The sequence below is a fragment of the Notolepis coatsorum genome (genome assembly GCF_963971535.1).
Source record: "Notolepis coatsorum genome assembly, chromosome: 6".
Lineage (NCBI taxonomy): Eukaryota > Metazoa > Chordata > Actinopteri > Aulopiformes > Paralepididae > Notolepis > Notolepis coatsorum.
Genome location: NC_140170.1, coordinates 86,022,776 through 86,050,481, shown reverse-complemented (window position 1 = coordinate 86,050,481; position 27,706 = coordinate 86,022,776). Strand labels below are relative to the sequence as shown.

At 41.9% G+C, this 27,706-nt stretch overlaps 1 protein-coding gene across 1 annotated transcript; it reads left to right on the top strand.

The window, feature by feature from the left end:
* Positions 1 to 358: 358 nt before the first annotated feature.
* edem1 (ER degradation enhancer, mannosidase alpha-like 1) lies at positions 359 to 24,767 on the top strand. Its single transcript, XM_084316984.1, has 12 exons — positions 359 to 991; positions 2,116 to 2,188; positions 2,930 to 3,033; positions 6,582 to 6,753; positions 6,982 to 7,165; positions 7,412 to 7,586; positions 8,555 to 8,675; positions 9,065 to 9,235; positions 10,168 to 10,241; positions 12,233 to 12,329; positions 17,700 to 17,882; positions 21,217 to 24,767. Exons 1-12 carry the CDS (start codon positions 495 to 497, stop codon positions 21,304 to 21,306), a joined length of 1,941 nt encoding a protein of 646 aa, XP_084173110.1. The 5' UTR covers positions 359 to 494; the 3' UTR covers positions 21,307 to 24,767.
* Positions 24,768 to 27,706: the final 2,939 nt, after the last annotated feature.

The window sequence follows — 27,706 nt, the reverse complement described above, 5'->3', positions numbered from 1 at the left end:
CGTTGGTTGTACTGTTATTTGTTTTGACGAGCCGTGGTGGTGGTATACATTCTCAAGATCTTGGGTAACATAAATATATTCGATTTTTTTTAATGTGCACTTGTGTGTTGATCAGAAAGCTGATCTCGCGTTGCACCGTCCACTCTTGTGGCTGTTTTCTATTGGCTTTTAAGTTACATGCTGAACAAATGACGGGCATGCCACGATACCCGAGTCAACGTCATCACATGATTGACACACGCGTGGCCAATTATCGAACGCGCTCTCGCTCCGTGTTCGGATGACGACGTGACTGAAGAGCCAATCACACGTCAAAGCCTAGGAGGGGCTGGTTTGTTGACAGGAAGCGTGTACATCAACGAGCCAGCAGCTCGGTTTTACGGTTGTAATGTTAGTCCAACTTCGCCGACAGCAGGTTTAACAACAGTCCTCCTTTTATTCTTCGAAGGTTTGTGGACCTAAACTATGAGTTTTAAGACCGACCCGGGGCAAAAATGCAATGGAGGTCAATAGTAGTGGGTCTTGTCGTGCTCAGACTGTCTCTCAGCTGTGTCCTGTGGCTAGCCTTTGGACTGGGACATAACGTCAGCTGGGGGTTCAACTTCAACCCCCTCAATTTCAATTTGCAAACATTTGATTTAACCTTATTCCGAGAAGAAAAGGGGACAGCAGCCTCGAAAACCAATTCGTGGTCGTCTCAGCGAGGAGTACCGAGGGGCGAACATGACGAGTCGCGGACCTCCTCCTGTGAGTCCTGTCCCAAGATCGGTGACGACTCGCCGCAGAGATCCTACCTGAGCCTCTTCGACGGCAGCCAGGACGAGTACGTGAGGAGGTACAGCTCCTTTCCGGACACACTGAAGGCCAAGATGAAGGACATGGCCAAAGAAATGTTCTACTTTGGATATGACAATTACATGAAATATGCCTTTCCCGAGGATGAGCTCAATCCCATTGCCTGTGAAGGGAGGGGGCCCGACGTGCTCAACCCGTGAGTTACCTGCTGCTGCCACAACACATACATTATGATAGTGACTTGCCTGTATTACTTGCTGCTCGTATGTTCATGTAGCACATTTATGATGAATTGAAAATGGGGGACCTTGATGTAAACAAGACTAAAGTCTTTCTCTGGTCTGCATCCCCTTACCAATGTATTGATCTGTACTGTACCCATTCTGCCATCTGTTAATACAGTTTTCAATCAATCAATCAATTCACATTCTATTACACAGAGATTGTCTGGCAGACTGAGACTCTATTTTGCCTACTAACTGTCTTTGGCTAGAGTTATTTGCATCTCAGTCATGTGTAGTGTGTAACCATCAGCTATTTGTGGTGCCAGGTATTATTGGGTAATGAACACAATTACACTCTTTGCATGACAACTGCAAGTTGCTTTGCCAGACTGGGTCAGTTAAGTCAACATAACGGAACGATAACATTCCAACACTATCTTTGAACATGTAGCTGGTTTCAGTTGAAACAATGTCATCCTCTCACATGCACAACACCTAGTAGGCTATAGGGAAGAAACACGTTTCAGGTAGACATTGTTAGATTTGTATATATATATTGACCTTTTGCATCGCCCTCAGTTAAAGGGGAATTCCGCCCATTTGAGTAATTCCCATTATGTGCTTCCTGTGCCCCGTGACATTCCAGTCAATATGTGTGAACATTTACAACTCCAGAAATCGGAGAGAGAAGCCTCCAATTTCTGATGGTAAAATCTGGGGCTGCTCCATAGACATTGAATGTGGAAAACTGTGTGGAACCATACAAATGTTTTGTGAGTTCTTGCAGGTTTTAATTCTGGTCCAGGCCTGTTAGCAATACTATATAGGCCTAACCCTCATTTGTGTGTGATAACATGTTATAGCTCCACACAGTGTTTGTCCATGGATCAGCCCTAGCTTTTACATCCAGGTGACATCACAAATTAGAGGGTTCTCTTTGATGTCTTGTTTAGGAGAGAGTGCTTTGTGTTCACAGGTATTGACTGAGCTTTCCTGGGTTTCGGGAGTAGCCTATTGGATTTATTTTTAACTGTTACGTATTGCTGTTAAACTGCTCAGCTGTGGTACTGAGTATGTTCCAATGCTGTCATTTCAGGTCAAACATCAACATAAATGACGTCTTGGGAAACTACTCCCTCACACTCATTGACACCTTAGACACCTTACTGGTAAGCTGTCTCACTGACTTCCTGTGTAACCGGTTTGAGGTCACAAGTCAGGGTGCCACAATCATTGGCAACTTTACTTATAAAAGACTAATGAAATTGAGATTTGGGAGGGATTGAAGTTGCTAATACCGTAACTGTACTCCTACCACTTCAAAATAAGAGATGGTGTTAAAATGGTAAATTATTAACTTTGTCTTTATGCTCAAGAAAAGACTCGTATGGGATTTGGCTTCCTCTGAGCCTGGGTGCTTTCTGGGTCCCCTTCGTCAACCCTGTAAAAAAAGAAAACAAAAAGAGGATCTACAAAATTCTTATCTTTACTGAAGGCTGGCAGTTTAGAAGGCACTGTGGTTAGTCTCTTTTAGTTGTCAGTATTGCAAAACCTTGCAATATCTGTGATACCATTATCAGGGTTCTGAAGTATTACAAGCATGAACATTTAGCAGCTTGTGTTTGCTGGATGAAAAAACTACAAAAAAAACGATTCAAATGTTTCTCAGGAAAAAGAAAAAAGGCAATTTTTTAGCATTTCTGTAGGCCTGTTACAACTCTCAAATATTAATCAACACAACGTTTTCTGTATTTTACGTGGCTTAAAAAAGTCACATAGGGACCATCCATCCATACGTTAGCAATGTCCATAAGTTATAGCCTAACAATCTGACAAAAGTCGCCCTAACCCATAGCAATGAGTGCAAACAGGCTCGCAGAGGACCTTGATATTGTGTTTTATCTCTCCAGGTGCTTGGCAACGTGTCAGAGTTTCACAAAGCTGTCAAGCTGGTCATAGATACCGTATCTTTTGACAAGGACTCAACTGTGCAGGTTTTTGAGGCTAATATCAGGTACATGTGATGTCACTTCGGCCATGTTTTCATGTAAAAAGGACGCTGCAAATTGTCTAGTACTACCTATGCTAATGCTATTAGTCTAGTCTGGGAAATGTTTGAGAACATAGCCTAATCCTGTTATTATTTACATTTAGTAATTTAGCTGACACTTTTATTCAAAGCAACTTACAAATTGTGTACAACAAGTCAGCAGGAGGGGTCACCTCTGGTGGCTAAGGGTAAGTAGTATTGTTCATCTAGCAGTGTCGAACTTCAGTGCTACATAGTGTGCATCGTAGTATATAGACATTAGTGTAGTAGTATAGGAATAGTAGATGGTAGTATAGTATATAATAGTAAAAGATGGTAAGAAGGTTAGGTTTGAGTTTTTTTCAGATATTGATTGAGTGTTTTTAGTCGACAGCAGAAAATGATTTAATGCAAAGCTTAGAGGGGGAATCATAATGCGTGTGGGTGCTCCATTCTCTGAGCATTAAACCAAACAGTTGTTAGACTACTTGAAGAAAGCAAAACTACAAGTTATCCTGTCGGTTAGGGGTCTCATATTGGACACATACTGCAACTTTGTGATACGTTGTGCATGTAATTTGGCTGTCAAAGCATGTGCTTGTTAATATGCCCAGTGTGCAAGCCTGGTCTTTATGGGTCCAAAGTCCGATCAGAAACCTGAAGTTGAAAGATGAAGTTGCATTGTCTGTATCAGGAGTTGTAATGTATAGTGCACATTATAGTATTTTTTTGACAAATACACAAGTTGTAATTTGCCTTTTTTGTTTTGAAACAACTCTAGAAATTGTTTTTGTAAGTAGTTCATCTGCATTAGTGATAGACTGCCTCCATGTTGCATTTGCTGGCAGATCTCTGATATCTTTGTGCATTTTCACAGCACACAAGTTAGCGCTGCTGGGAGGTACAGTATACTGAATATTACTGAATACATATTATGAAGGTATACCATCATGGATCCATGCAAATGTATAGATTCTTACTATACCGCCACATTACATTACATATCATAAGATAATCTGTAGTGCATCATTTCAAGTTAATCAAAACATTTCCCCCGGCCTGCAGCAGTGTTGGAAAAACTTTAAAAATAAACTAAATGGATGAAAGAGCACAAAGTCAGTCACCAACTCTTTGTCACAGGCGCAGGTTCAGGTTTCATATCTTGAGGACATCCAAAAGAACATGCGCTCTCTGGTTTCAATGTTTTGAGATTCAGTTATTCATGTTTTTTCCCTCCCCTCCCCAGCCTACCATAATGTGACGGCTTGTCTGTTCCTACACCAGGGCTCCCAGGCACATCGCTTTAAAAGCACTGCTCTAGGGGCGCCAGGGTGGCGCACCACGTAACGCAGCCGTCCCGGGGTCGACTCCCTGACCCGGAGACCTATGCTGCATGTCTTCCCCCATATCTTCTCCCAACTTTCCTCTCTGCCGGGCCTATCCGGAAAAAAATCAATAAAATGCCCAAAAAAAGCACTGCTCTTGGAAACCACTTGCATATATTTTCAGATGGTGCTAGTGGTTGCAAATGAGCTCATGTTCTGTAGCCTGGTTCACTTGTTGCGATGCATCTAGGTTGGAGAGCATTAGTCTTCGACCCTGCTGTACATCAATGCATACCGTAGCCAACAACTAGTTGGACAGCTAGGCTATCTCCTGTTACCCTGTCCTGAATAAGCTCAAATTTAAGAATTCATACATGTTATTCCACACAAATATTGGTGAAAACAAACCACTGAGTGCTAAAACACACACTTGTGATGTCATTAACACATTAACTGCCACGGAGTTTGATCATCTTATACCATTCTCTGCCAGCACTGTAAGTCTATGCAGATGTTCACCTTCTTTGCAGGGCTATAACTTTTTAAATTGTATTGCTAAATTGACATTACTATGGCCCATTCAACATCGATTATCTATCGTTCAGGATGTAGGAACGTTTTACTTTTTCATTCATACGAAAATACCGTCTAGAATATAAATATGTTTTTATCGTTTTCTGCAGTAATTCCGAGAACGTGAGTTATAGGCATAAATGCATATATAGATTATCAAATGCCGTTTGATACCGATCCACACTATATTAAAAATGTCAACTGTACATGGTCCTAAACGTTATGACTGATCATGCGCGGGTGAACGGGGGGGGGGGGGGTCGTTTATAATTCCGTGATCGTCATTAAATGCTTTATCGAGTATGGGTGATATATAGATCAGCAGTTTGTATGGATAATAATAAACACTCTGAAAATGACGTCAGCCTCCTCTTACCGTTGGGCGATGAGACTGGAGCAAAAAGATCCCAGTTATTTGATGGGGATCGAGTAGATCCATTTCCGGTTTGTATAATACTAATACACGCCCAAATCATGTCGATTATTGAGTTATGGCAGCGATCCATATCCACGCTGTGTGGCTAGAGTCCCGCGACGATATGCGAGTGGCCGGACGGATTTAGGAGACGCACCGATATCCAACCGGCCATTTCCGGTTTGGCAACTCGCCGATCATCCACCAGGGGGCAGTATTGAAGCGTTGCAGAGTTGTGCCGAGTCCCACTGCATCAGACAAGGCTCCGTGAGGGAAATATGAATACCATGGCGAAAATATGAAATATGATCACAATAACGTTGTACGCCGTGATCTGGCAGAATTAGCATGAACTTGAAACATGTCGTACAGCGTGATTGGTGCAGGATGTGTTAAGAGTAAATCCTGAAGCTGCTCCATAAACAGCGGGTTGGTAAAGATTGTATAGATGATGCTGAGAGCGTCCAGGATAATGTTCTTGTGTATATGGTTACATTATCTGAACAGATAATACTACTCAAACAAACATTATGTGCACAATATCAGTTTCCCATTCATTGTCTATGGAGCAGCTCTAGACTTTTTACATCACAAGTTTGAGTCTTACTTCTCTGGTTTCTGGCTTTGGAAGAGAGTAGCTCATGTTCACACATATTGATTGAACTTTCCTAGGCCATGGAAATAACATTGGAATTCTTCATTTGAGTGGTGTGTTCCCCTTTAGCTTTGTCATTTAGAATTTTAGTTGGTTTTACAAAAATTCTAAATGTTAAACTATTCCTCCAAGCCCTCTCGCTGATCAACAGAATATACCTGTATACAGGATAAGACAACATTATCTTTTGCCTCCTAAAAGTAAAGAAATAGACTTCCACGTAGGTTCTTTCTCTGTGGCGGTAGCGGGGGGGTATGAGCATTTGTTTCTTCCACACAACCGCTTCGCTGATCTCTCCTCCACACGAGAGCAAGTTAAATGCGGCAACGTGCGGCTCAAGGCGAGTGTGGCGAATCACAGCGCTTGTGGTGCCCCCCCCCCTCCCCCCCGTGCACGGTTCCATTTTGGGAGAGGACCGACGTGCTCCGACGGCATGTTCGAGTATAAATTAGACTTGGCAACGTTTGTTCAGAGTTGGGACAGACTCCTGCAGCAGCTGGCTTGGTAACCCGGGCTGAGGGATTCACTTCTCTCCAGTCTTACGTCTCTTATTTCCTTTCTCCAGGATCCTGGGAAGCCTGATCTCTGCTCACATTCTGCTGACTGACCCGAAACATCCCTTCGGCTACGTGGGTCTGGAGGGCTATGACAATGAGCTGCTCCACCTGGCACACGACCTGGCCGTGCGTCTTCTGCCCGCCTTCGAGAACACCAGCACCGGCATTCCCTATCCCAGGGTGAGCCAAGCACCTCTGCTTTTGGTCCATGTTTGACGATGGACAAAAAAAAATACAAAAGGGGGACCTTTCTTTACCAAGTAACTTTGTTAAAAACCCATATTATGCAACTGTCATACTCACTTCCCCATTTCAGCGAGCTTACACCACTCGCTTACATGTCCACCAGCTTATTCCAGAACTAGACTTGAAGCCAAGCCGCTTGACTTCCTCGTTCCTTTATCGCAGGTGAACCTGAAGTCTGGAGTGCCACCCGACAGCATCAATGAGACCTGCACGGCAGGAGCTGGCTCCCTATTGGTGGAGTTTGGGATTCTGAGCCGTCTGATTGGAGACTCCACTTTTGAGTGGGTGGCGAGGCGGGCGGTCCGAGCTCTGTGGAGCCTGAGGAGCAACGAAACCGGCCTGCTGGGTGGGTGTGGCGCGGCGGCCCAGTATTGTCAAAACAGTTCTTCATAGGATGGCCAAGATCACAGTCTATCAGACCACGGTCAAAGAGCTCTGTAGACATTTTCAAACTTGACAACATAAACATTCTAAATTCCAAGTGTGTTTCCTGTTGCAGTGTTTGCTGATACAGTAGTTGATGGGAAATAAACATGGGCCCAAGCTGTTCCCCTAGCAACTCATGTGTCTTTCTTTCTTTCCTCTCTCTCAGGAAATGTGGTGAACATCCAGACAGGTCAGTGGGTTGGCAAGCAGAGCGGCCTCGGTGCCGGCATGGACTCCTTCTACGAGTACCTGCTCAAGTCCTACATCCTATTTGGGGAGAAGGAAGACTACAGGATGTTTCAGTCTGCCTACGAGAGCATCCAGAACCACATGAGAAGAGGGTCAGTCCTACACTTGAAGTGAAGGTTGAGGATTGTTAGAAGTCTCTGTCTGTTTTTATGCCCGATCACATGTTGCTGCTGTTAGGTGAGAACCTGACAAAAAAACCTTCAGCAATGATGACAAGTTAACCTCATTTTCTGATTGATACCTATGTCATTTTGAAGTTCTACACTGGGGTTTTAAAGGAACACTGAAATGCACTTATTGGCCATCTTCAGATGAGAAGATTGATATAAATGTAATCTCTATGCGGTTCATACTTTCTCAAATCTTCTATTGATTTGTGCGACTGCAAAATATTCTAAATACTTGTGTGAACTAAAATGCAAAGTACCGTATTGTGCCGAATATAAGACAGCGTTTCTTTTCCTAGAAACAAATCTGAAAAAGGGGTGTCGTCTTATTTTCGGGGTCTAGACTTTTAAACGTCATTATGCATTCACAACAACAGATCACCGCCCAATGAGGCGAGCCAGCGCCTTTCTCTCTGTATCTCCATTTCCTTCTCTCTCACACACACACACACACACACACACACACACACACACACGCATCCTGCAGTGACAGGTGCAAAACAAAACACACACACGTGCATACTGTACATTTTAGGCACCTGGAGAGATGGAGAGACGCAGCGACCAGCTCGAACAAAGTGTCTCAAAAGTCGAGCAAATTAACAAACGACAGAGGAGGACTTACGATGCTGATTTTAAGATCATGGTGATCAATGAAGCAGAGTCATCAACACAACTGTTGAGCAGCCAATGAATAATGATGTTACAGAGTGTCATGTTAGAAGATCGCAAGTCCAAAAAGACTGCTTTAGAAATGCAAACAGTGAAAAAATATGTTTAAAAGAGGGGGTTGTCTTATAATCATGGTCTTCTCATATTAGGACCAATAAGGTAAACTGTGTAGCATCAACATTGATTGCATGTTTGTGAAACCCTGTGTGTTACTTTCCCAGGAGAGAGTCGTGTAACGAAGGTGAGGGTGACCCTCCTCTCTACGTCAACGTGAACATGCTGAACGGACAGATCATGAACACCTGGATCGACTCTTTGCAGGCCTTCTTTCCCGGCCTCCAGGTTGGACTGTTGACCTTTCAGCTAGTGACACTGTGGTGTAGAGTTCCCTCTTAGTCCATTAGTCGGTTAATCGGTCCGTGTGGTCTCAGTCAACCAAGACTTAGTTACAGTGACCTACCGGCACATCTCTGGTAAAGAGGTCAGTCTGCATTTCACAGATTTGTCGACAATCCTTTTCACATATTGTAGTCCATTTCACATAGTGTAGTCCATTTCACATATTGTAGTCCATTTCATATATTGTAAAAAAGTAAGTCTCTGAAAAAGTAAGTCTTTTCACAATATGGGATCTGTGTGATGTTTCGTGGAGGACAGCCCTGCTCTGACGTCGAGACCTCTGGGACACGTGGTGTGTATTAAAACGAGCTGTAAATCCCACTGTGCTCTAGGTGTTGAGTGGCGATGTAGAGAATGCCATCTGCCTGCATGCGTTCTACTATGCCATCTGGAAGCGCTTTGGGGCGCTGCCCGAGAGGTACAACTGGCAGCTGCAGGCTCCCGATGTGCTGTTCTACCCCCTGAGGCCTGAACTGGTGGAGTCCACCTATCTGCTGTATCAGGTACCAACACACATGACCTGCCCCCTCCACCTATCTGCTGTATCGGGTACCAACACGCATGACCTGCCCCCTCCTGGACAGCAGCTCCAGGAGGTCATTAACCCTTTCACTGCCACACTGCCAAATGGTTAACCCTTTCACTGCCACACGACAAAGGGTTAACCCTTTCACTGCCACATGACAAAGGGTTAACCCTTTCACTGCCACACTACCAAATGGTTAACCCTGTAACTGCCACAATACAGAATGTTAACCCTTTCACTGCCACACGACAAAGGAATAACCCTTTCACTGCCACATGGTTAACCCTTTCACTGCCACAATACAGAAGGTTAACCCTTTCACTACCACACTACAGACGGTTAACCATCTGTAGTGTGATAGTGAAAGGATTAAAGGGGCGACACGACCCGATTTTATGAAGTAATTCGAACATGTTACTCCTATGGTCTAAAATGGTCCCAAAAATATTAGCGATCACGGACAACTCTCTTCCCAAATCCAGAGTGCTCAAACTCAAACTTGTGATGTCATCAGATATAAAGAGACAGTGAATTGGGAGAGATGGTGAAGGTGACACCGAGCGCACCCATGGGAATGTTCTGAGTTTACAAGTACATTTTCTTTTTCAGGAGTATACTGCAATAGAATGAATCTCATTTGGGTATAAAAACGCAAACAAAACATTCTGTGGGTCCACAAAATCGCCCACACTCATTGTCGGAGCAGCAGCTCTGTATACCTGATGACATCAACATTTGAGTCTTATCTCTGGTTTCTGGCTTTGGGAGAGAGTAGCTCATGTTAAAAAAAAAAGATGGATTCAAGTTTCCTAGCCCATGGGAATAACACATTGGAGTCCCCTTTTAATAATAAAAGAAAATGTGATCAAGTGACTTTAGAGTGAGACATTTGCCCTCTTCTTCACACAGGCCACCAAGAATCCTTTCTATTTGCACGTTGGAATGGATATCCTCCAGAGTCTGGAGAAAAATGCCAAAGTCAGGTACGTTCAAAATGCATGAAACCTGTCTCTTATGGGTCTCTTTTTGTTTGTTTTTGTTTTAAAGATGTCTTTGGGGAAAGTGATTTGATCCATATCTGTCTGAATATACCTGCGTATAATCATTCTATATACCTCCTTATACACCTGCATATAACTCAATATACTCTGTATGATAGCATGTACAATAATACTGTATATATACTGTATATATATATATATTAAAAACAGTATACATTTTTTTTGTATTGTATGTGTGGTGTGTTGTGTCGATTCTTGTACCGGATCTCCTCTCTGGTAAACAAGAATACCCTGAAGACTCTGGCAGGAGCACTCATTCAAGGGTACTACGACTATGCTTGCACCTCATGGTACCAAAGCACCTCAAAGGCGCTAAAAACAAAATTACAAACCTCTCAAAACAAACTGGTCAGACTACTGCTTGACCTTACTCCTAGAACCCACCTCACCCCTGCCCACTTTGACAACCTAGGATGGCTTAGAGTAGACGACAAGAGTACAGCAACTTGCAATGGGCCTGGTCTACAAGATACACTACACGACCAAGGTACCCATGTACATGTCAAAATACTTCCCAAAGGTCAGTGAATACCATGATCACAACACCAGAGGGAGCTCCACAAATCATGTTAAACCGAGATTCGGCTCAAACAAGGGACTAAACACGTTTCGCAATTATGCCACATCAATGTGGAACGCCCTACCCAAAGCTGTAAAGGAATGTGAATCACTACCCACTTTCAAAACCACTCAAGGAACACCTACGGGAGACTGCGATTCGAAACTGGCCCCTGTAAATGTCCTAACCCAACCCCCTCCAATGTACAGTAAATGACCAAGTATGGTTTTGTCAATATTCCAATGTACAGTTTTGTACAGTGTCCCCCACCCACCCCTCCTACCCAACCCCCCCACCCAACCACCTCCAATGTACAGTCCCCCCACCCACCCAACCTCCTCCAATGTACAGTTTCTACATCAAATGTGTATACTCTCTTTTCTTGACTCTTTTTGTATCACAAACAGTACTGTATTTGCAAATCTGGTATGTCATAAATGTATAGATGTAGCAGTATAGTCTATCTGTATGTCGTGTGTGTCATATATGTTATGATGAATTGAAAATGGGGGACCCTGATGTAAACGAGACGAAAGTCTTTCTCTGGTCTGCATCCCCTTAACAATTGTATGTATTGAGTTGTACTGTACTGTACCCATTCTGCAATCTGTTAATAAAGTTTTCAATCAATCAATCAGTATTATGTCTGTCTGTTCTCTATCTGCTTGGTTGGACTGCATGTATTTTTTTCAGTTTTCGTATTGTTCCTGTCTTTTTTTTTAATAAATCTTCTTCGGGATGTGCCCCGGGCCGATGTAACTATTGGTTGAGGGGCGCAATATAAATAAATGTATCATATCATATATATTTATTCTTACCATATATATATATATATATATATATATATATATTAAACTAAATAAGACTCGTGCACATCTAGTTGGACCCCGACTGGAGGTGCAGGTCAGCACAAGAGAGATATATAAAGCTAAAAGAAGAATACCTTCAAAAGAAAGAAGGGACCGCACACTCCTCAGGACTGGTTTTTGCTTCTTTTTTTTTAACGTTTTTTTTATTGCACAACGCGTTCCGCTTCCTCAGGAAGCACCTGAGGAAGCAGAAGCGAAACACGTTGTGCAATAAAAAAAAAATCAAAATAAAAACCAGTCCTGAGGAGTGTGCGGTCCCTTCTTTCTTTTGAAGGTATTCTTCTTTTAGCTTTATATATCAACATTTCTCTCTACATACCTGCACATAATCCTTTTACATATCTTGAGATACTATATATCTGTACATATCCCTTACTTACTCTTACTAATTATGACTACTTCCATATACTGTATTTATACCTGTATCACTGTACTTGTGCTGTATAATGACAATGAATTTGAATCTAATTTGTTTTCGTTTATAGATGTGGGTATGCCACTCTCCACCACGTCGTGGACAAGTCCAAAGAGGATCGTATGGAGAGCTTCTTCCTCAGCGAGACCTGCAAATACCTTTACCTGGTAAGCATAAGATCTGGCTCTCATTTTGGGTTCAGTAATGTTGACCTATCTCAAACCTCGCCCTTCTTGATCCTCCAATCACAACTGTTGCTTCCCTCGGACAAACGGTTGTGATTGGAGGACTAAGAAAAGAGGGCAGGGCTTGCTTTTAGTAGACTCATTTTTGAGTTTGTCTGTTTTGATTAGTCTGCTTAATCGACACATTTGGAAGAAGAAAAGGCTTTCCCTCACATGGCTGTATTATGAATGTATTCAATCATACAAAATCTTTTTGCATCTGGTATTAATCAAAGGGCCAATTATATCAGTGAACATTATCATGTCAGAGAGGTGCAGACTATAATTTACAGGCATAATTCAACGTAATAACACAATGTAAAAATTACGTATGGTCTGATGCAGATGGTCGAGTAACTATTGAAAAAGAAGTTACTGTAAGATTACTGTAACAGGAAAATTGCTTTGGTAGCGGCTTACGCCCCTAATGTTTATGACGCTAACTTCTACGCTTCACTCACTAGAGCAATGCTAGATCTCCCTGAGTATTCATTTATAATTGGTGTGGATTTTAATGCCATCTGGGATCCCTCGATTGATAAATCTAGTCTCACCACATCCTATGACCAGAGACGGGCCTCTACGGCACTACAGGCCTGGTCCAAGGATACAGGAGTAAATGATTTGTGGCGATCGCTCAATCCAACGGCGTGAGAGTATTCCTTTTTCTCAGCAAGACACAGGACATTTTCTAGAATAGATTATGTTTTTGCATCCCCTAGACTATTTGATAGCTTTGACGTTGAATTGGGGCCCATTGCACTGTCGGACCACAATTATTTACTCCTAAAGGGCTCATTCAGTAGAATGACATCCCGAGCCCCAAGATGGCGCTTTAACTCGACACTGTTGAAAAACAATCAATTCAACCTGCAATTTAAAAATAAACTCATTGAATTCCTGCAGTTTAATGCGGGTTCGGTACAAGACCCCAGAACTTTATGGATATCAATAAAGGGTTTTATCAAGGATAACACTACTATCTTTGCCTCCAACCTCCGCAAGAAACGTCTATCCAAATTGGTAGAACTGGAAGTGCTTCACTCTTCGTTGTTCTCCTCTTTACAACGCAACTACTCGTGTCAACTGGAGTCTCAAATTAAAGTGTTGAAAAAGGAGATTAACTCTATTTTAAGACAACAATCTAAATTTCAAATACGCAGAACAAGACAACATTATTACTTTCATGGCTCTAAACCTAGTCACCTACTAGCTATGAAGATACGATCCAGTGAACAATTTGCTGATATCCCTGCCATTAAGGACCAACAGGGAATGGTTATTACAGAACCCAAAAAAATCAACAAGACTTTTCGTATGTTTTACTCTAACCTGTACAAGTCAGAAGTGATCTTCGATCATAATAAACTGGATAAATTCCTTGATCAAATTAACTTACCTCAACTTTCAAAGGAAGACGCTAAACGGTTAGATGCACCTATTACACTAGAGGAACTTAGGGAGGCTATTTCTGACTTGCAAAGTGGTAAGGCCCCTGGCTGGGATGGCATTCCACCCGAACTGTACCTCTCATGTTGGGATGTAATTGGACCCCTATTACTTGATATGATTCTACACTCAGTCAAAGAGGGGAACTTCTCCAGGGATGTCAATATGGCACTCATATCTGTCCTACTTATCTGTCCTACTTAAGAAAGATAAAGACCCCACCGAATGCGGCAGTTATAGACCCTTAAGCCTCCTTGGAACCGATCTCAAGCTGTACGCTAAGGTACTAACCATCCGACTTCAAAAGCATATGACATCTTTAGTTCACCCTGATCAGACAGGCTTCATAAGAGGCCGCCTGATCACTGATAATATTAGACGGTTACTGCATGTGATAGATTCCAGCAAGGATGCCGCGCCTCCTACAGCTGTATTATCCTTAGATGCGATGAAGGCCTTTGACAGGTTAGAATGGTCTTATTCATGGGCAGTACTTAGAAGGATGGGATTAGGAGATGGGTTCATTGGGTTCATTCATATGATCAAAGTACTATATACAGATCCATCGGCCATGATTTTAACAGGTAAATTCTGCTCCCCACACTTCCCTGTGTCGCGCTCGTCCAGACAGGGTTGTCCTCTTAGTCCCGGACTATTTGCTCTATCCCTAGAACCTTTAGCACAGTATATAAGACAATGCAGTCCATAGCGCCGATCTCAATTAAGGGCACACAGCATCACATTAGCTTATATGCAGATGATGTAATAGTGTTCATGCAAAACCCTACCACCTCCCTACCTCATCTTCTCAAAGTAATAGATTATTTTGGCAATCTATCGGGATTTAAGATAAACTGGCCGAAATCGGCCTTCCTTCCACTTAATGTGACTGCAAAGGCTACCACCCTCCCAGCAAATATACCCATGGTAGAACACTTTAGATGTCTTGGAGTTGAAATATTCCCTACTATAAGCCAAACGGTGAAGTATAATTACTCCGGATTGCTAGATAGGATCACAAATGACTTCGGCAGGTGGTCAAAATAAAAAAAACTCATTACAGGACCGAGCGTCAATAGTTAAGATGAATGTTTTACCCAGAATTACCTTCTTCAGCTCGATGTTGCCGTTACCCCCCCCCCCCGTTGGTTACTGGCAAAAACTACACTCCGCTGCATATACATTTATTTGGAACAACAAACGTCCATGAATAAAAAGATCCACTGCACAGAGAAATAAAGCCGACGGGGGTTTAGCCTTTCCAGACTTCAACTATTACTTTAAAGCGTTCTCTTTAAGACCACTGATCACCTGGTTTGATTCTCAAGCATCGGTATCCTGGAGACCATTAGTGGAGAACATAGTGGCACCACATAGACTGCAGGATATAGTGTACACCAACTTATCAATTAAGCAATGCAACTTGAGATTTGGCCCTCTTATTACACATGTGATCCGGATATGGCGTGACACACAGAAAAAGTGTACTAACCACTATAAATGACACAGGCATTCTCCCCTATTTAATAACAATTTACTCCTTATTGCACAACAACCTAGATATCCTAGATGGGAAAAGAAAGGCATACACACATTGGGGGATATCTTCGATGACCATGGTTTCCGCAGTTATCAAGATATATTCAACAAATTTAACCAGTTCCACTTATCTTTTCTATCTACAAATAAGAGCAGCTTTGAGGGCTCACAGAGTCCCATTAAATATTCCACTTGAGCACCACAGATTTCACAAATTCTTTTATGACAAGGAGACGTCGAGAGGCTTCGTCTCTGACTTTTATCGCCACTTACTTACGTCCTCATATGAGGTCCTTCCCCTAGACTCGGTTTGGAGGAAGGATATCCCAAACCTGGAAGTAGATTTTGATTGGGATGCAGTCTGGGAAAACGTTCGGCTATCATCACGCAACCCAGATCACCAACAGATTCATCTTAATTTTGTTCATAGGACTTACCTGACTCCTAGACGTTTGCACCTAATGGGTCTCAGACAAGACTCTCGATGCTCCTTGTGTTCAAACGGTGCTATTGGTACATATATGCATATGTATTGGGAATGCCCTCCTGTTAAGATTTTCTGGGAAAAAGTAACCACTCAATTATCAGAATTTTTATCTCTGACCATACCTACACTGCCTTCTGTATTGTTGTTGAATGATGTTTCTCAGTTATCGACCTCTGTACATGTAAAGAGACAAATCTTGGCCGATCTTATGGCTGCCAAAAAGTTGATAGCGTCACGCTGGATTCAACCGGATAAAATGTGCCGGAAGGTATGGGTTCTTACCTATCTCGATGTGATTTATCTAGAGATATCTACTGCACGAATTTGAGGTGTAAATGAAGCCAGCATAGCAGTCTGGGTAGCTGTGGTGGAGAAGATAAAGGGGAGCATATACATTTGTAATTTTCTGCTGTTAAATGAAATAGTGGATGTATAGTCCAAGTGGGGGTCCTGAGGGTGGGTGGGGGGGGGGGGGGGGGGGGGGGGGGGCGAGCGAGCAAGAGCCCATGTATTGTATTTATTATTTTTATGTCTTTTAATCTACATTCATTCTGATTTAATTACTGGACTGTCATTATTGTTGTTATTATTTCTGTTTTTGTCCTGTGATTTATCATTGATTATTACTGTTACTGTATTGTTTGTCTTGTTTCATGTTAAAAAAAGGGAAAATAAAAAACATTTGTTCAAAGAATAACACAATGTAAAATATTTAAAATGACTAAATTAACTAAACCCATTGTTTCAATTACCTATTACCTATTCAACTAAGAAGGGGGCAGCCCTAAATGCAATACATCTAACATCTGTATCATATTGTGATGACATTACAATATTGCACACAATTCTGTCATCTAAATGAATGATAACAAACACATGTATTTGAGGGGACGTCATATGAAAAGAGCAGAGTTTTGTTTTGATATCAGACATACATTTTTTTCCTTATCTTTCATTGAGGGTTCCACGGTGGGCATGTGAAGGCCATTGAGACATGTCATGTGATTTTCATTACAAATGAAATTGACAGGGCAGCCGGGTAGCGCAGCGGACTAAGGCCTAAAAAAAATAATGGTTTGTTTCCGGTTGCCGACCGACCCTGCCGATTTAGGTGCGACCCAATATATTTTATGAGTTAAAAAAAAAAAATATATATATATATATATCTTTTTATTTTTTTGAATAAAGTTTCATAGAAATCTTAGTCAAACCTTTAGTATTATGGATATTAAACATGCTGGCAGAGTACATGCATCCATGTTGTTGTGAACATTTTAATTAAATAAAGAAATTCCCTATCCATAGTCGCCGTGGGAAAGAATTAAATAAAAAATTAAATAAAAATAAATTCCCTACCTACCCATGGCCTTAACTGACAACCAACAGGAAACAAACAATATTTTTTGTTATGCCTAAGCGTCGGTCTACCACCACAGAGCCAGTGGGATCGAATCCGGCTGTGGTGCCTCCGGCTTGGCCGACCGTCCATACTAACACAATTGGCAGTGTTAGCGGGTGGGAAGCCGGCGTGGGTGGGTCCTGGTCGTTGTAAACAGCGACTCCTACAGTTCGGTCGGGGCGCCTGCACAGCAAGGGAAGGATCTGGGAGAGGTAGTGTGACCTTCCACACGTTACACTCTCCCAGTGAGAGTCCGCGCTGCCAGGTGAAAAGAAGCGGTGGGCTGGCTACACCGCTATGTGTCGGAGGAAGCATGTGATAGTCTCCGCCCTCCCAGACCGACGGTAGGGGGTAGAGTGCGCAACGACCAGGAAGGGGATTGGGAATTGGCATAATGACTAACACTAAAAATGTTATTGACTTGACTTGACCCTTGCAGCTGTTTGACGATAACAACCCACTGCACCACTCTGAGAACAAGTACATCTTCACCACCGAGGGCCACGTGGTGCCTATAGACATGCGCTTCAGAGAGAAACAGTGGAGCGACCTGTTCCCCTGCGAGGACGCGGCACTGGCAGACCAGGAGGACAACAAACTGTTTCCTAGTAACGCCAGCAATGTAAGAAGGTTTTAAAGGCACAATCAGTAGGAAAAATGTGCGTTTTGTAAAATGATTTATTTTTCTGTGCTTCAAATCCAAATCAATATTTGTGTTTTGTATATAAGGTTACATATGTTCAGGGTTTCATATGCTATAATGTTGTTGAGATGTTCAATTTGCCAAACGTGGCAGAGTTCAACTGCTAGACAAGATTAATGACCAGAGAAGATGCTGGGGTCATATTTCACACCTGTCCCTATGGATTTATAAGCTGCCTTGCGCTGTAGCTCTTTGTTGATCGCATAAACCAGGAAGCACATTTTGGGATAATATTTTGATTCATGAATGCATTTTTCAGCTTTGCCCCCAAAAGATTATTTTCTATCCATGATTCAAACTCTTAACACATTAACTGCCACGCTTATATCCATCAATGTTTGATCACTGCCACCAGTCTAAGTCTATGGAGATGTTTACCTTCTTTGCAGGGCTATAACTTTTTAAATTGTATTGCTAAATTGACATTACTATGGCCCATTCAACATCGATTATCTATTGTTCAGGATGTAGGAACGTTTTACTTTTTCATTCACACATTCATACGAAAATACCGTCTAGAGTATAAATATGTTTTTATCGTTTTCTGCAGTAATTCCTAGAACGTGAGATATAGGCATAAATGCATATATTAGATTATCAAATGCCGTTTGATACCGATCCACGCTATATAAAAAATTTCAACTGTACATGGTCCTAAACGTTATGACTGATCATGCGCGGGTGAACGGGGGGGGGGGGGGGGTCGTTTATAATTCCGTGATTGTTAAATGATTTATGTAGTATGTGTGATATATAGATCAGAGCAGTTTGCATCGATAATAATAAACAAAAACGATAAGTCACGGCAGCCTCCTCTTACCGTTGGGCGATGATACTGGAGCAAACAGATCCCAGTTATTTGATGGGGATCGAGGCGATCCATTTCCGGTTTGTATAATACTAATACACGCCTAAATCATGTCGATTATTGAGTTATGGCAGCGATCCATATCCACGGTGTGTGGCTAGAGTCCTGGGATGATATGCGAGTGGCCGGACGTAATTAGGAGACTCACCGAGATCCAACCGGCATATCCGGTTTGGCAACTTGCCGATCATCCACCAGGTGGCAGTATTGAAGCGTTGCAGAGTTGTGCGGAGTCCCACAGCATCAGACAAGGCTCTGTGAGTGAAATATGAATACAATGGTGAAAATATGAAATATGATCACAATAACGTTGTACGCCGTGATCTGGCAGAATTAGCATGAACTTGAAACACGTCGTACAACGTGATTGCCGCAGGATGTGTTAAGAACATGTTATAACTAGCTTTAAGCTGGCCTTCAATTCTAACTAGCCCTACTGCCATTTTCATGTTTAGAGCCATTTTGAGCTTTATTTTCTTTTACTCCCAACATACTTGCTAAACGGTAGAATCTCTAATGCCGTCAAATAGCAACCTTTAGGCACAAGAGTAGAGCCATATGAAATCCGTTGAATTTTTTTCCAAATTCCATTTTATTTTTTCCCAAATTCATTTTTTTCCGTTTTAATATTTCAGAATTCTGTATTTTGCTTTGTACGCTCATTTTACCATCAGAAATAGTGTCTAATAAGTGGGAATGAATAAATGTCCACAATTTAATAAGATATAACAGTCCATTTAATAGGGCTGTCTTAAATACTTCGAAGCTTCGTTCGATGGGCATGGGATTCGAATATGAAAATAAAATTCGATTATTTTGATCGCCGGGGTTAAATTCATAATTTACCATCCCTCGCCAGCCCTATTTTAACATGGAGAAGTTCCCCTTCTTTGCAGGGCTATACCTTTTTAAATTGTATTGCTAAATTGACATTACCATGGCCCATTCAAAGTCCTATATCTATTGTTCAGGGTGTAGCAACGTTATACTTTTTCATTCACATATTCATACTAAAATACGGTCTAAAGTATAAGTATGTTTTTATCGTTTTCTGCAGCTTTCTCCAGAACGTGATTTATAGCCCTAAATGCATTATATTGATGATTGTATACAGTTTGATAGCAATCGGCGCGAGTTAAAAAATTTCAACTGCACGTACTTCTAGAAGTTACTACGTATGATCTGATGTTGACCGGATGGGCGGGGGGTCGTTTATAATTCCGTGGGCAACGTTATATCATTCATCTAGTGTGGGTGATATGATCATTAGAGCAGTTAGTATAGAAGACATTAAAAAATAACGCTGAAACTCACCGTAGCTTCCTCTCGCCGTTGGGAGATGAGCGTGGAACAGAATTGTTTCTATTATGGGATGTCGAAATATCCGATCCATTTCCAGGTTGTATAATAGTATATACGTCCAAATCATGTTGTTTATCGAGTTATTGGCAACGGATCGCTATCCATTGTGTCGAGCTAGAGTCCCGGGACCTATAGCGAGTGATCGGACCAAATTGAAATGAGCACCAGCTTCCACTTCCTGTTTCTTCCCTGGGCGATCAGGCCGATCGGCCACCAGATGGCGCTCTTGAACCGTTAGAGAGTTGACAGGGGCTCACCAGTACATATAATGTCTCCGGGGGAGAAATATGATTTCGATCACAGATTTTTGAAATATTGATATCAAAGACGCTGTCCAGCGTCATCGGCAGAATGAGCATGGCGGGGAATGACGTGTTTCAGCGTCAACGGCGATTAAAGGGTTAAAAGAAAATAAAAAAAATAATATATATTTTTGCAAAATCAACTCTGCCTCTTTTTGTTAACTACAACAAGCAATGCGGTTTGTTATTTAAGATGAGGTTGGACTCGGCACTGACAGATTTGTGTTCATTGTGCTGCTTTTTTAAAGCCTCAAATGAAGGCTTACAATATTTCATGAAAGCAAAGTGTTTTGTTTGTCTAAGATTTAAAAAGGTTTAAACTTTACAGCACTGACAAAGTTGAACAAAGTGCTGTACAAGTCCCACAACATTTATAAAAAAAAAAAAAAAGTAAAAAGAGAGATTTTTATTTTTTTTTTAATATATAGTTGATTCCGTGATCGCGGATTCCATATGGCTCTACACAAGAGGTTGGAGTTGCGTGGGGATAGGGGAGAGGTTGCTGGCCACACCTCAGGCTCTGCCAAGACTGGTCTGGAGAAATTCACACTATAATAAGTTACTATATATTTATTTATTTATAATATGATATATAGCTTATGAAGCATAATTATAATAAGTTGATGGTTCAAATTCTGCTTTCTTTAACATGTTGTTGGCTACCATTGCATCGTCTGCTGTTATCCATAAGTCACATTGTTTTCTGCTTGCTCTCCTGCAGTGCGACAGGATCCCGGAGGAGCGACGCTTCTCTCTGCCACTGAAGAGTGTCTACATGAGGCAGATCGACCACATGGTGGGGCTGTTCTGAGGACCAGAAGGAGGAGGATGATGATGACAACAACGATGATGATTGTGACGGTGCTGCTGCTGTGTGACTCCCGTCAGACAACAGACTCACTGAGGCCGGGAAGGACCCTCTGCTCCGCCACTCAGGACCCCGTTAGACGATAATAGGACACATTAAAGGACCGGCCTGAGATAGCAGATCGTTTTCTATGCTGTAGTGGTTGAAAGTGGGTGTGTGGTATCTTGTTGCAAGCATCTCATTTACAAAGGTGAGAACAGAGTTTTGTACCTAACGTGGTTCATGAACTCTTTAACTACACACTTTAGATGGTGACTAATAACGTGGATGGATGTGATCTTAGAATGAATGAACTGGGATTCGTTTTTGTTCAGGAATGAATGAATGAATGAAACAAAAAAGGGCTGTTCAGGTATTGGTTTAGGTGTGTGTGTGTGTGTGTCGAACATGCATCGAACATGCAGCTGAGCTGTGAACAATAATATGGTGTTTAGGGGAACAGTGCCATCCAGAGCAAACTGTAGGAGACGCTCGCGCTACTCGACTTGTGCCTCGCTGCAGCGTGTTCTCTCAACCGGACCCACACGCTTTTTACTCGAGGGCTGCTCACTCACCAACAGGGCTGTAGCCTTTTTGTCCCTCTGAAACGACAAGACTGTGCCTCTAGTAGTCCATTGTGCTTTCGTAGTCCATTGTGCTTTCGTAGACACGCTTCCAAGTAGTTATTTTCTTTCTAAAACTGATTTTATTGTCTCTCCTTGAACTGCAAAGTGTCTTGTTTTTACATTAGCCGTGTGTTGCCAATCCGAAAAGGTTAAGTTAATTTTAAGCAAGCTTTTGAAAGGTTGCAAAGATAGAATGCACATTAGGTGAGTTTCCATCAGTTGGGTCGAGGCAATATAAACGCTCTACCACTTGAACATGGAACATAGCAACTTCAGAAAAAAACATCGGGTTTAAAAAAAAAACTACGCTTGAAATGGAATCGGACCAACGCTGACCTGTCATCTAAGACTATCCTGTATGTCATTATTTATTCCATACATGCATTTCCATCGCCTATCTACCGCATATGCTGTAAAGGGAAAATCCAAAAAACACCTCAAGCGAGTGTAAAAACTTATTTTTGCACAATTGAGGAAGTTTCATCGAATTTAGCCTTTTCCATCAAGCTTCTAAAATACATAGATGGAAACACGGCTATTGTTTAATTTATTTTCATAAAAGAGGACCGACCATGATGACTCATTGTTTTTTAAAGTGCATTCTGTCTTGCGGCCCGGGGGAAATATCTGTAAAGCAAAACAAGAACGCTTCTTGGGCTAGAAATATTTCGGTGAAATTCCAACTCAAAACGTAGGATTGTCGATTTTTACATGCTGAAATGTTTTCTGCCTGTTTTGTTATTTTCCTACATTCACCTAATGCGGAAAATGGATAACTGCACCTCACAGACCAAGTGATTTTGTCATCTCGCAATAGGGAGGTGTAGTCTGACGTCACTTTTGACCGCCCGTGAGGTCCACCCGTTTAGGGATTTATCATTGGGAAAATTGATTATCGGCTATTGTAATAATTCTGCCGCATGAACATTGGAAAGCTTTCCATTTTTGCACAAAATGAGTTCCCTTCTATCACTAACATTATTGTTTAAGTATTTTTGTTTGAAATAAAATTCTATTAATTGCGAATATTTTCATGTTGAGCTATAGATTGTGGATGAATAAGCACAGAAAGGTACACCATGCAAATGTTCATGCTTTATTTGTTTTAAACGAGACGATTTAGAAATGGGCAATGGTGAAATACGTTGCAATTTTGCATGGTGGACCGGCCGGAAACAGCAACGACGTAACCACTACACCTCCCTATGGACACACAATTACGCTCAAGGACAGTTTTAGGACGACAGACTCGAGTGCCTTTAGCTTATTTTTTATTTTTGTTTTTTTTCTTGGTACTTGGTGATTATTGTATAGTGCATGTTGGTATGGATGCTGTGATCATTTGGTGATTTATTTTTGTTTTCTTTCCCCCTCGAGGTCACTGTTTGTACGACAACATGGGAATCATTCCACATAGTATACACAGTATTAACACTGATTATGGCATATGCTATTTTTTCTTTTAATATATAAATGCAGGACAGGTTGAACAAGCCATAAGAATGTGTGCAGGTCCAATGTGCAAACGTGTCATCTTGTATTAAACAATTACTTCTATAGTACATGTTCACACAATGATATATTCAGACATGATTTTCTGATGAGTATGCAGACTGCCACATTGTTTTTTTTCTTCACACTTAATGGGACTGTTATCCAACACTAACTATAGCTTTTGTAAAATAGTGTCTTATTTCTACCTGCACATGGTTCAGTCAGTTTTAATGGAAGGTCCTTGTATGCCATAATTCTTTCACTTAATAGTTATTAGTCACCAAATAACTGTTTTGTGGAGAGAACTCAGGGTTTGAAAAAACTAAACGAACAAAAAAAACACTATCCTCATTGAGTGAACACTTTCATAAGCAACTAGCTCAAAAGGTTGTTGTCGTTTTGGGACGAACTTAGGTATATTTTGTCGTAGTTAAGTCATGGGAATTGATTGTCGGGTGCTTTAAAGGCAAATGCCACTTCATTTAAGTGTTTGTTTGTTTGTGTGTGTGTGTGTGTGTCCACTGGAATAGTGCATTTTGCCTTTGTGAACATTCTCTACTGTCCGAAGGAGTGGGAGGGGTTCATCAGGTCAAACTATGTCACGTTAAAGGAGCAATAGGCGGCCATTGATTTTGGGCAGAATTTAGAACGGATGTCTTCAAAGCCCCCCCCCCCCCCCCCCAGGTAGCTGGCAGGCAGTTATGTGTGTGTGCACAACTGTAATGCACATGACAAACACGTGTGTCACTAGAGGGTTTCATAGACTGCTCGCTCGTTCCAATCACTTGGTCGTTTGTTTGATTGGATGTCACTGTTTTAGCTCGATTTCCGTCGAGATATAAGACATTTTAAATGTTGCCCAAATGTTGCAGCCGCAGCTCCATTGAAGGTACATTTGACTTGGGTGGATCATGCGTCGTTTGAGAGCACTTGGGCAGGGGTTCTGGAGATAGGCATATGGGTATATATTCTGGCTGCGGATTTGTGCTAATATGAAAGAAGAAGAGATTCAACACATGTCCACTAAGTCAACGCAGCCGCAGGCCGTGAGCCTAGATCTGAGGCTCCCTGGGAGCGAGTTCATGTTCTTGAACTGTTCCAGCCCCATATAGGAATAACATGTGGATTATTTTAATCGTGTGATGTTCCCTCTTTAAGCACGTCAGCCTCTCAGGTTATCTCCAGTTCAAACATAAGTCATGGGTGTGTGTATGTAGGCTATACAGTAACTTAAGCATGAATGTTTTGACAAATATTCCTTAAAATATTCTGTGAAATCAAATAAATACCAAATACTGAACAAGATGCTGCTGGCTTGTGTTCTATTATTGAAAAATGAAAAGGAGGAAAAAAAAAAGCAGTTTTTCTACAGAAGCTTTAATAAATTAATCCATGTTTACATTTATTTTCTGTACAGTTATATATTTGTTTTGAATGAGTTTGTTTCCAATATTTTATACATTTACGTATGCTACACATTCACCACACACTCGACAGTGGTGCAGATCAACATGGCATCAACAACACCTTGACACTTTTTTTTATTGTCCAGTAGAAATCGGTCCAATTATAAACAAAATTGGTCCTTTCCAACTATTGCACAAACATATGGTTTCTAGTGTTAAGTGTTTTCCTTTGTAATGTCATTTACAACCTGCCCGTACTGTTAGTATATACTGGCATACTGGTATACTCGCTCCATCTGTTCTATGATGCGTTTCCTCTACACGTGTAAACCCATTTCAAGTCAGTGTGGAAAATTGATGTCGGAAGTGCGTTTGCAGGTGGTGAGGCCATCTTGTTTCGCATCTCGGCTTCATAGGACACTCACTGGAGCATAAAGGCGACGCCTCTGCCTGACACCTAGCCACATTATTTCTGTCTAGGAGGAGACTTCACTTTCTGCTCTTGTGTCTCGACTACAGATTGCATAGCAATACCTACTGTACTCCAGGCTTAAAGGAACACGCCAACATTTTGGGAAATTAGCTTATTGTCTTCTCCAGAGAGAGACAAGAAGATAGATACAATGTTGGTGTGTTCCTTTAAGAAGTTATTGCTGGACTAAAATCTCATCACAGAAATGTGCACAGGATGTCATCTTAGTTTAGACCTCTCTTCTGTGCTTGCTTGACCTCAGAAGTCCTTGGACAAAAGCTATGATGTGGTTTTGAACTGAATGAGTAGATGTTCATTTCTTTTCGCATGTATCTGTGTGACTGGTTGTTTTGGGGACAGTTCCCCTGGCTTGGTCCTCAGCAGCGGCCTGGGTTTTGTTGAGAAGGTTGTGCTCTCAGGTTGAAATGAGGAGGGATATGAGAATTTGGGGCAGGGCTAAGAAAAAGAAAAAAAGAGGGAGACTGTTGCATTGATTAACTTTGCATCTCTGCTGTTCCGAAGGTAATTTTGACTCATTTACTGAAGAGGTTTGTGATACATTGATCTGAGTCATACATCAGACCGGCAAATCCGGGGGCTTTTTTTGCTGCCTACTTTTGAGGGGAAACACTGACCACCATTGTATTTGGCCTGTACAAAAACTTGCCAGTACACTTACATTCATTTTTTGAAAAGTTTGTTTTGGTAGCGCATCAAGTTAAGTCAAGCAATTACTTTCCAACACTGGCCACCATTGGGCGTTCACACCATTGTGAAAACGGTCAGCTGCAGGATTCCTCATTTCCATACAATTATTAAATGGAGGATGGGAGGACCAGTGCCAAGGTGGATGAGATCTGTGGTGTCAGGGAAATTGCTTTCAAGGTGAGATATGGATGTCTCAGGTGGTTTGGACATGTGAGAAGATCGGAGGAGGGGGGATGTTGATAGGGGTGGAGGGGCCGAGAGGGAGACCGAAGCAGACGTGGAGGGGATGTGTGGAGAATGATATGAGGGATCTGGAGATACATGTAGACATGGCACAAAACCGTGCCCAGTAGCGTGGAGTCATCGCCCGTCCAACCTCACTGTAGTGGGAAAATAGGGACGTAAAACGAAGATGATGATGATGATGATGATTATGAATCTCCAAGTGACATAAAACTAAGAGGTAATGACTATTTCTGGGCAACGATGGTCTTCAGTGTGATTTATATCCCTGTGTTTTGTCCTAAAGTTGTAGTTTATGAACAAACACCATCTGATCCCTGTTTATTCCCCAAATAGTTTTCCCGCAAAAGGGGCGTGGGCCGCGTGGCGCTACCAAAATAGAGACAATGCGATTCCCGGTCTGATGTATTGAATGAATGAATGAATGAATGAAAACTTTATTTAACAGATTGCAGAATGGGCACAATACAGTACGGCTCAATACACACAATTGTTAAGGGGATGCAGACCAGAGAAAGATGTTTGTCTTGTTTACATCAGGGTCCCCCATTTTCAATTCATAGTGACATTTATGACATACACAACATACATGACATTTATGACATAGGGACATACATGACATACAGTACTGTTACATTTGTGACATATACGATATGCAAATATACAGTACTGTTATCCAGAGATCCTAACAGAAAATATACATATGATGGGGAGGAGACTGTACACCAGGAGGGGGTGGGTGGGTGGGAGAAAATATATACATACGGTGGGGAGGAGACTGTCTATTAGGAGGGGGGGGGGGGGGGGGGGGTTTGGACATTTACGGTGGCCAGTTTCGAATTGCAGCCTCCCGTAGGTGCTCTTTAAAACCTCTCACATGTGGGCCCTTTTTAGGACGATTTGCCCACCAGCACTTTGGCGACCACTAGTGGCTCGGGTGTGCATATTTTGTAATACAATATATATATCGAATTGAAGGCTTATTTTTTGCCTGTCGATAGCCCTTTCACGTGACAAAATCCGTTCAGCGGTTCTCGAGTTACATGCCGGTATTTGAGGCTTGTGCAAAGTACACGGTATTGAGCAAAATACCACTCCCGACTCTTGGGGCTCTAGTTCCGTCAATCATTTGGTGATCTCGAAAATGATTCTGGAGGGTTGTAGCCAATGAGGCTTTCCAATTTCCAAAGGCTTTCCAATGATACCCCATGTGGGGATGTATGAATCAGGGATCTAGGTGAAAAACTAACAAACGAAAACAGAATTGAAATTCTGAGTTTTTCATTGTACACAGTTTACCAAAGTCACTCTGAATGGATCTTTATGAAACTTGGACATGTACTACATAAGGCTTCAGGCTATGGATTTTTAAGCCATACCACCTTCTGGGGAAATACTACCTCTGGACTACTAAC

Coding starts and splice junctions, on each gene's coding strand:
- edem1 (XM_084316984.1), top strand. CDS start 495: ATGCAATGGAGGTCAATAGTAGTGGGTCTTGTCGTGCTCAGACTGTCT. Junction 992..2,115: donor GGGCCCGACGTGCTCAACCC/GTGAGTTACCTG, acceptor CTGTCATTTCAG/GTCAAACATCAACATAAATG. Junction 10,242..12,232: donor GAGAAAAATGCCAAAGTCAG/GTACGTTCAAAA, acceptor TTTCGTTTATAG/ATGTGGGTATGCCACTCTCC.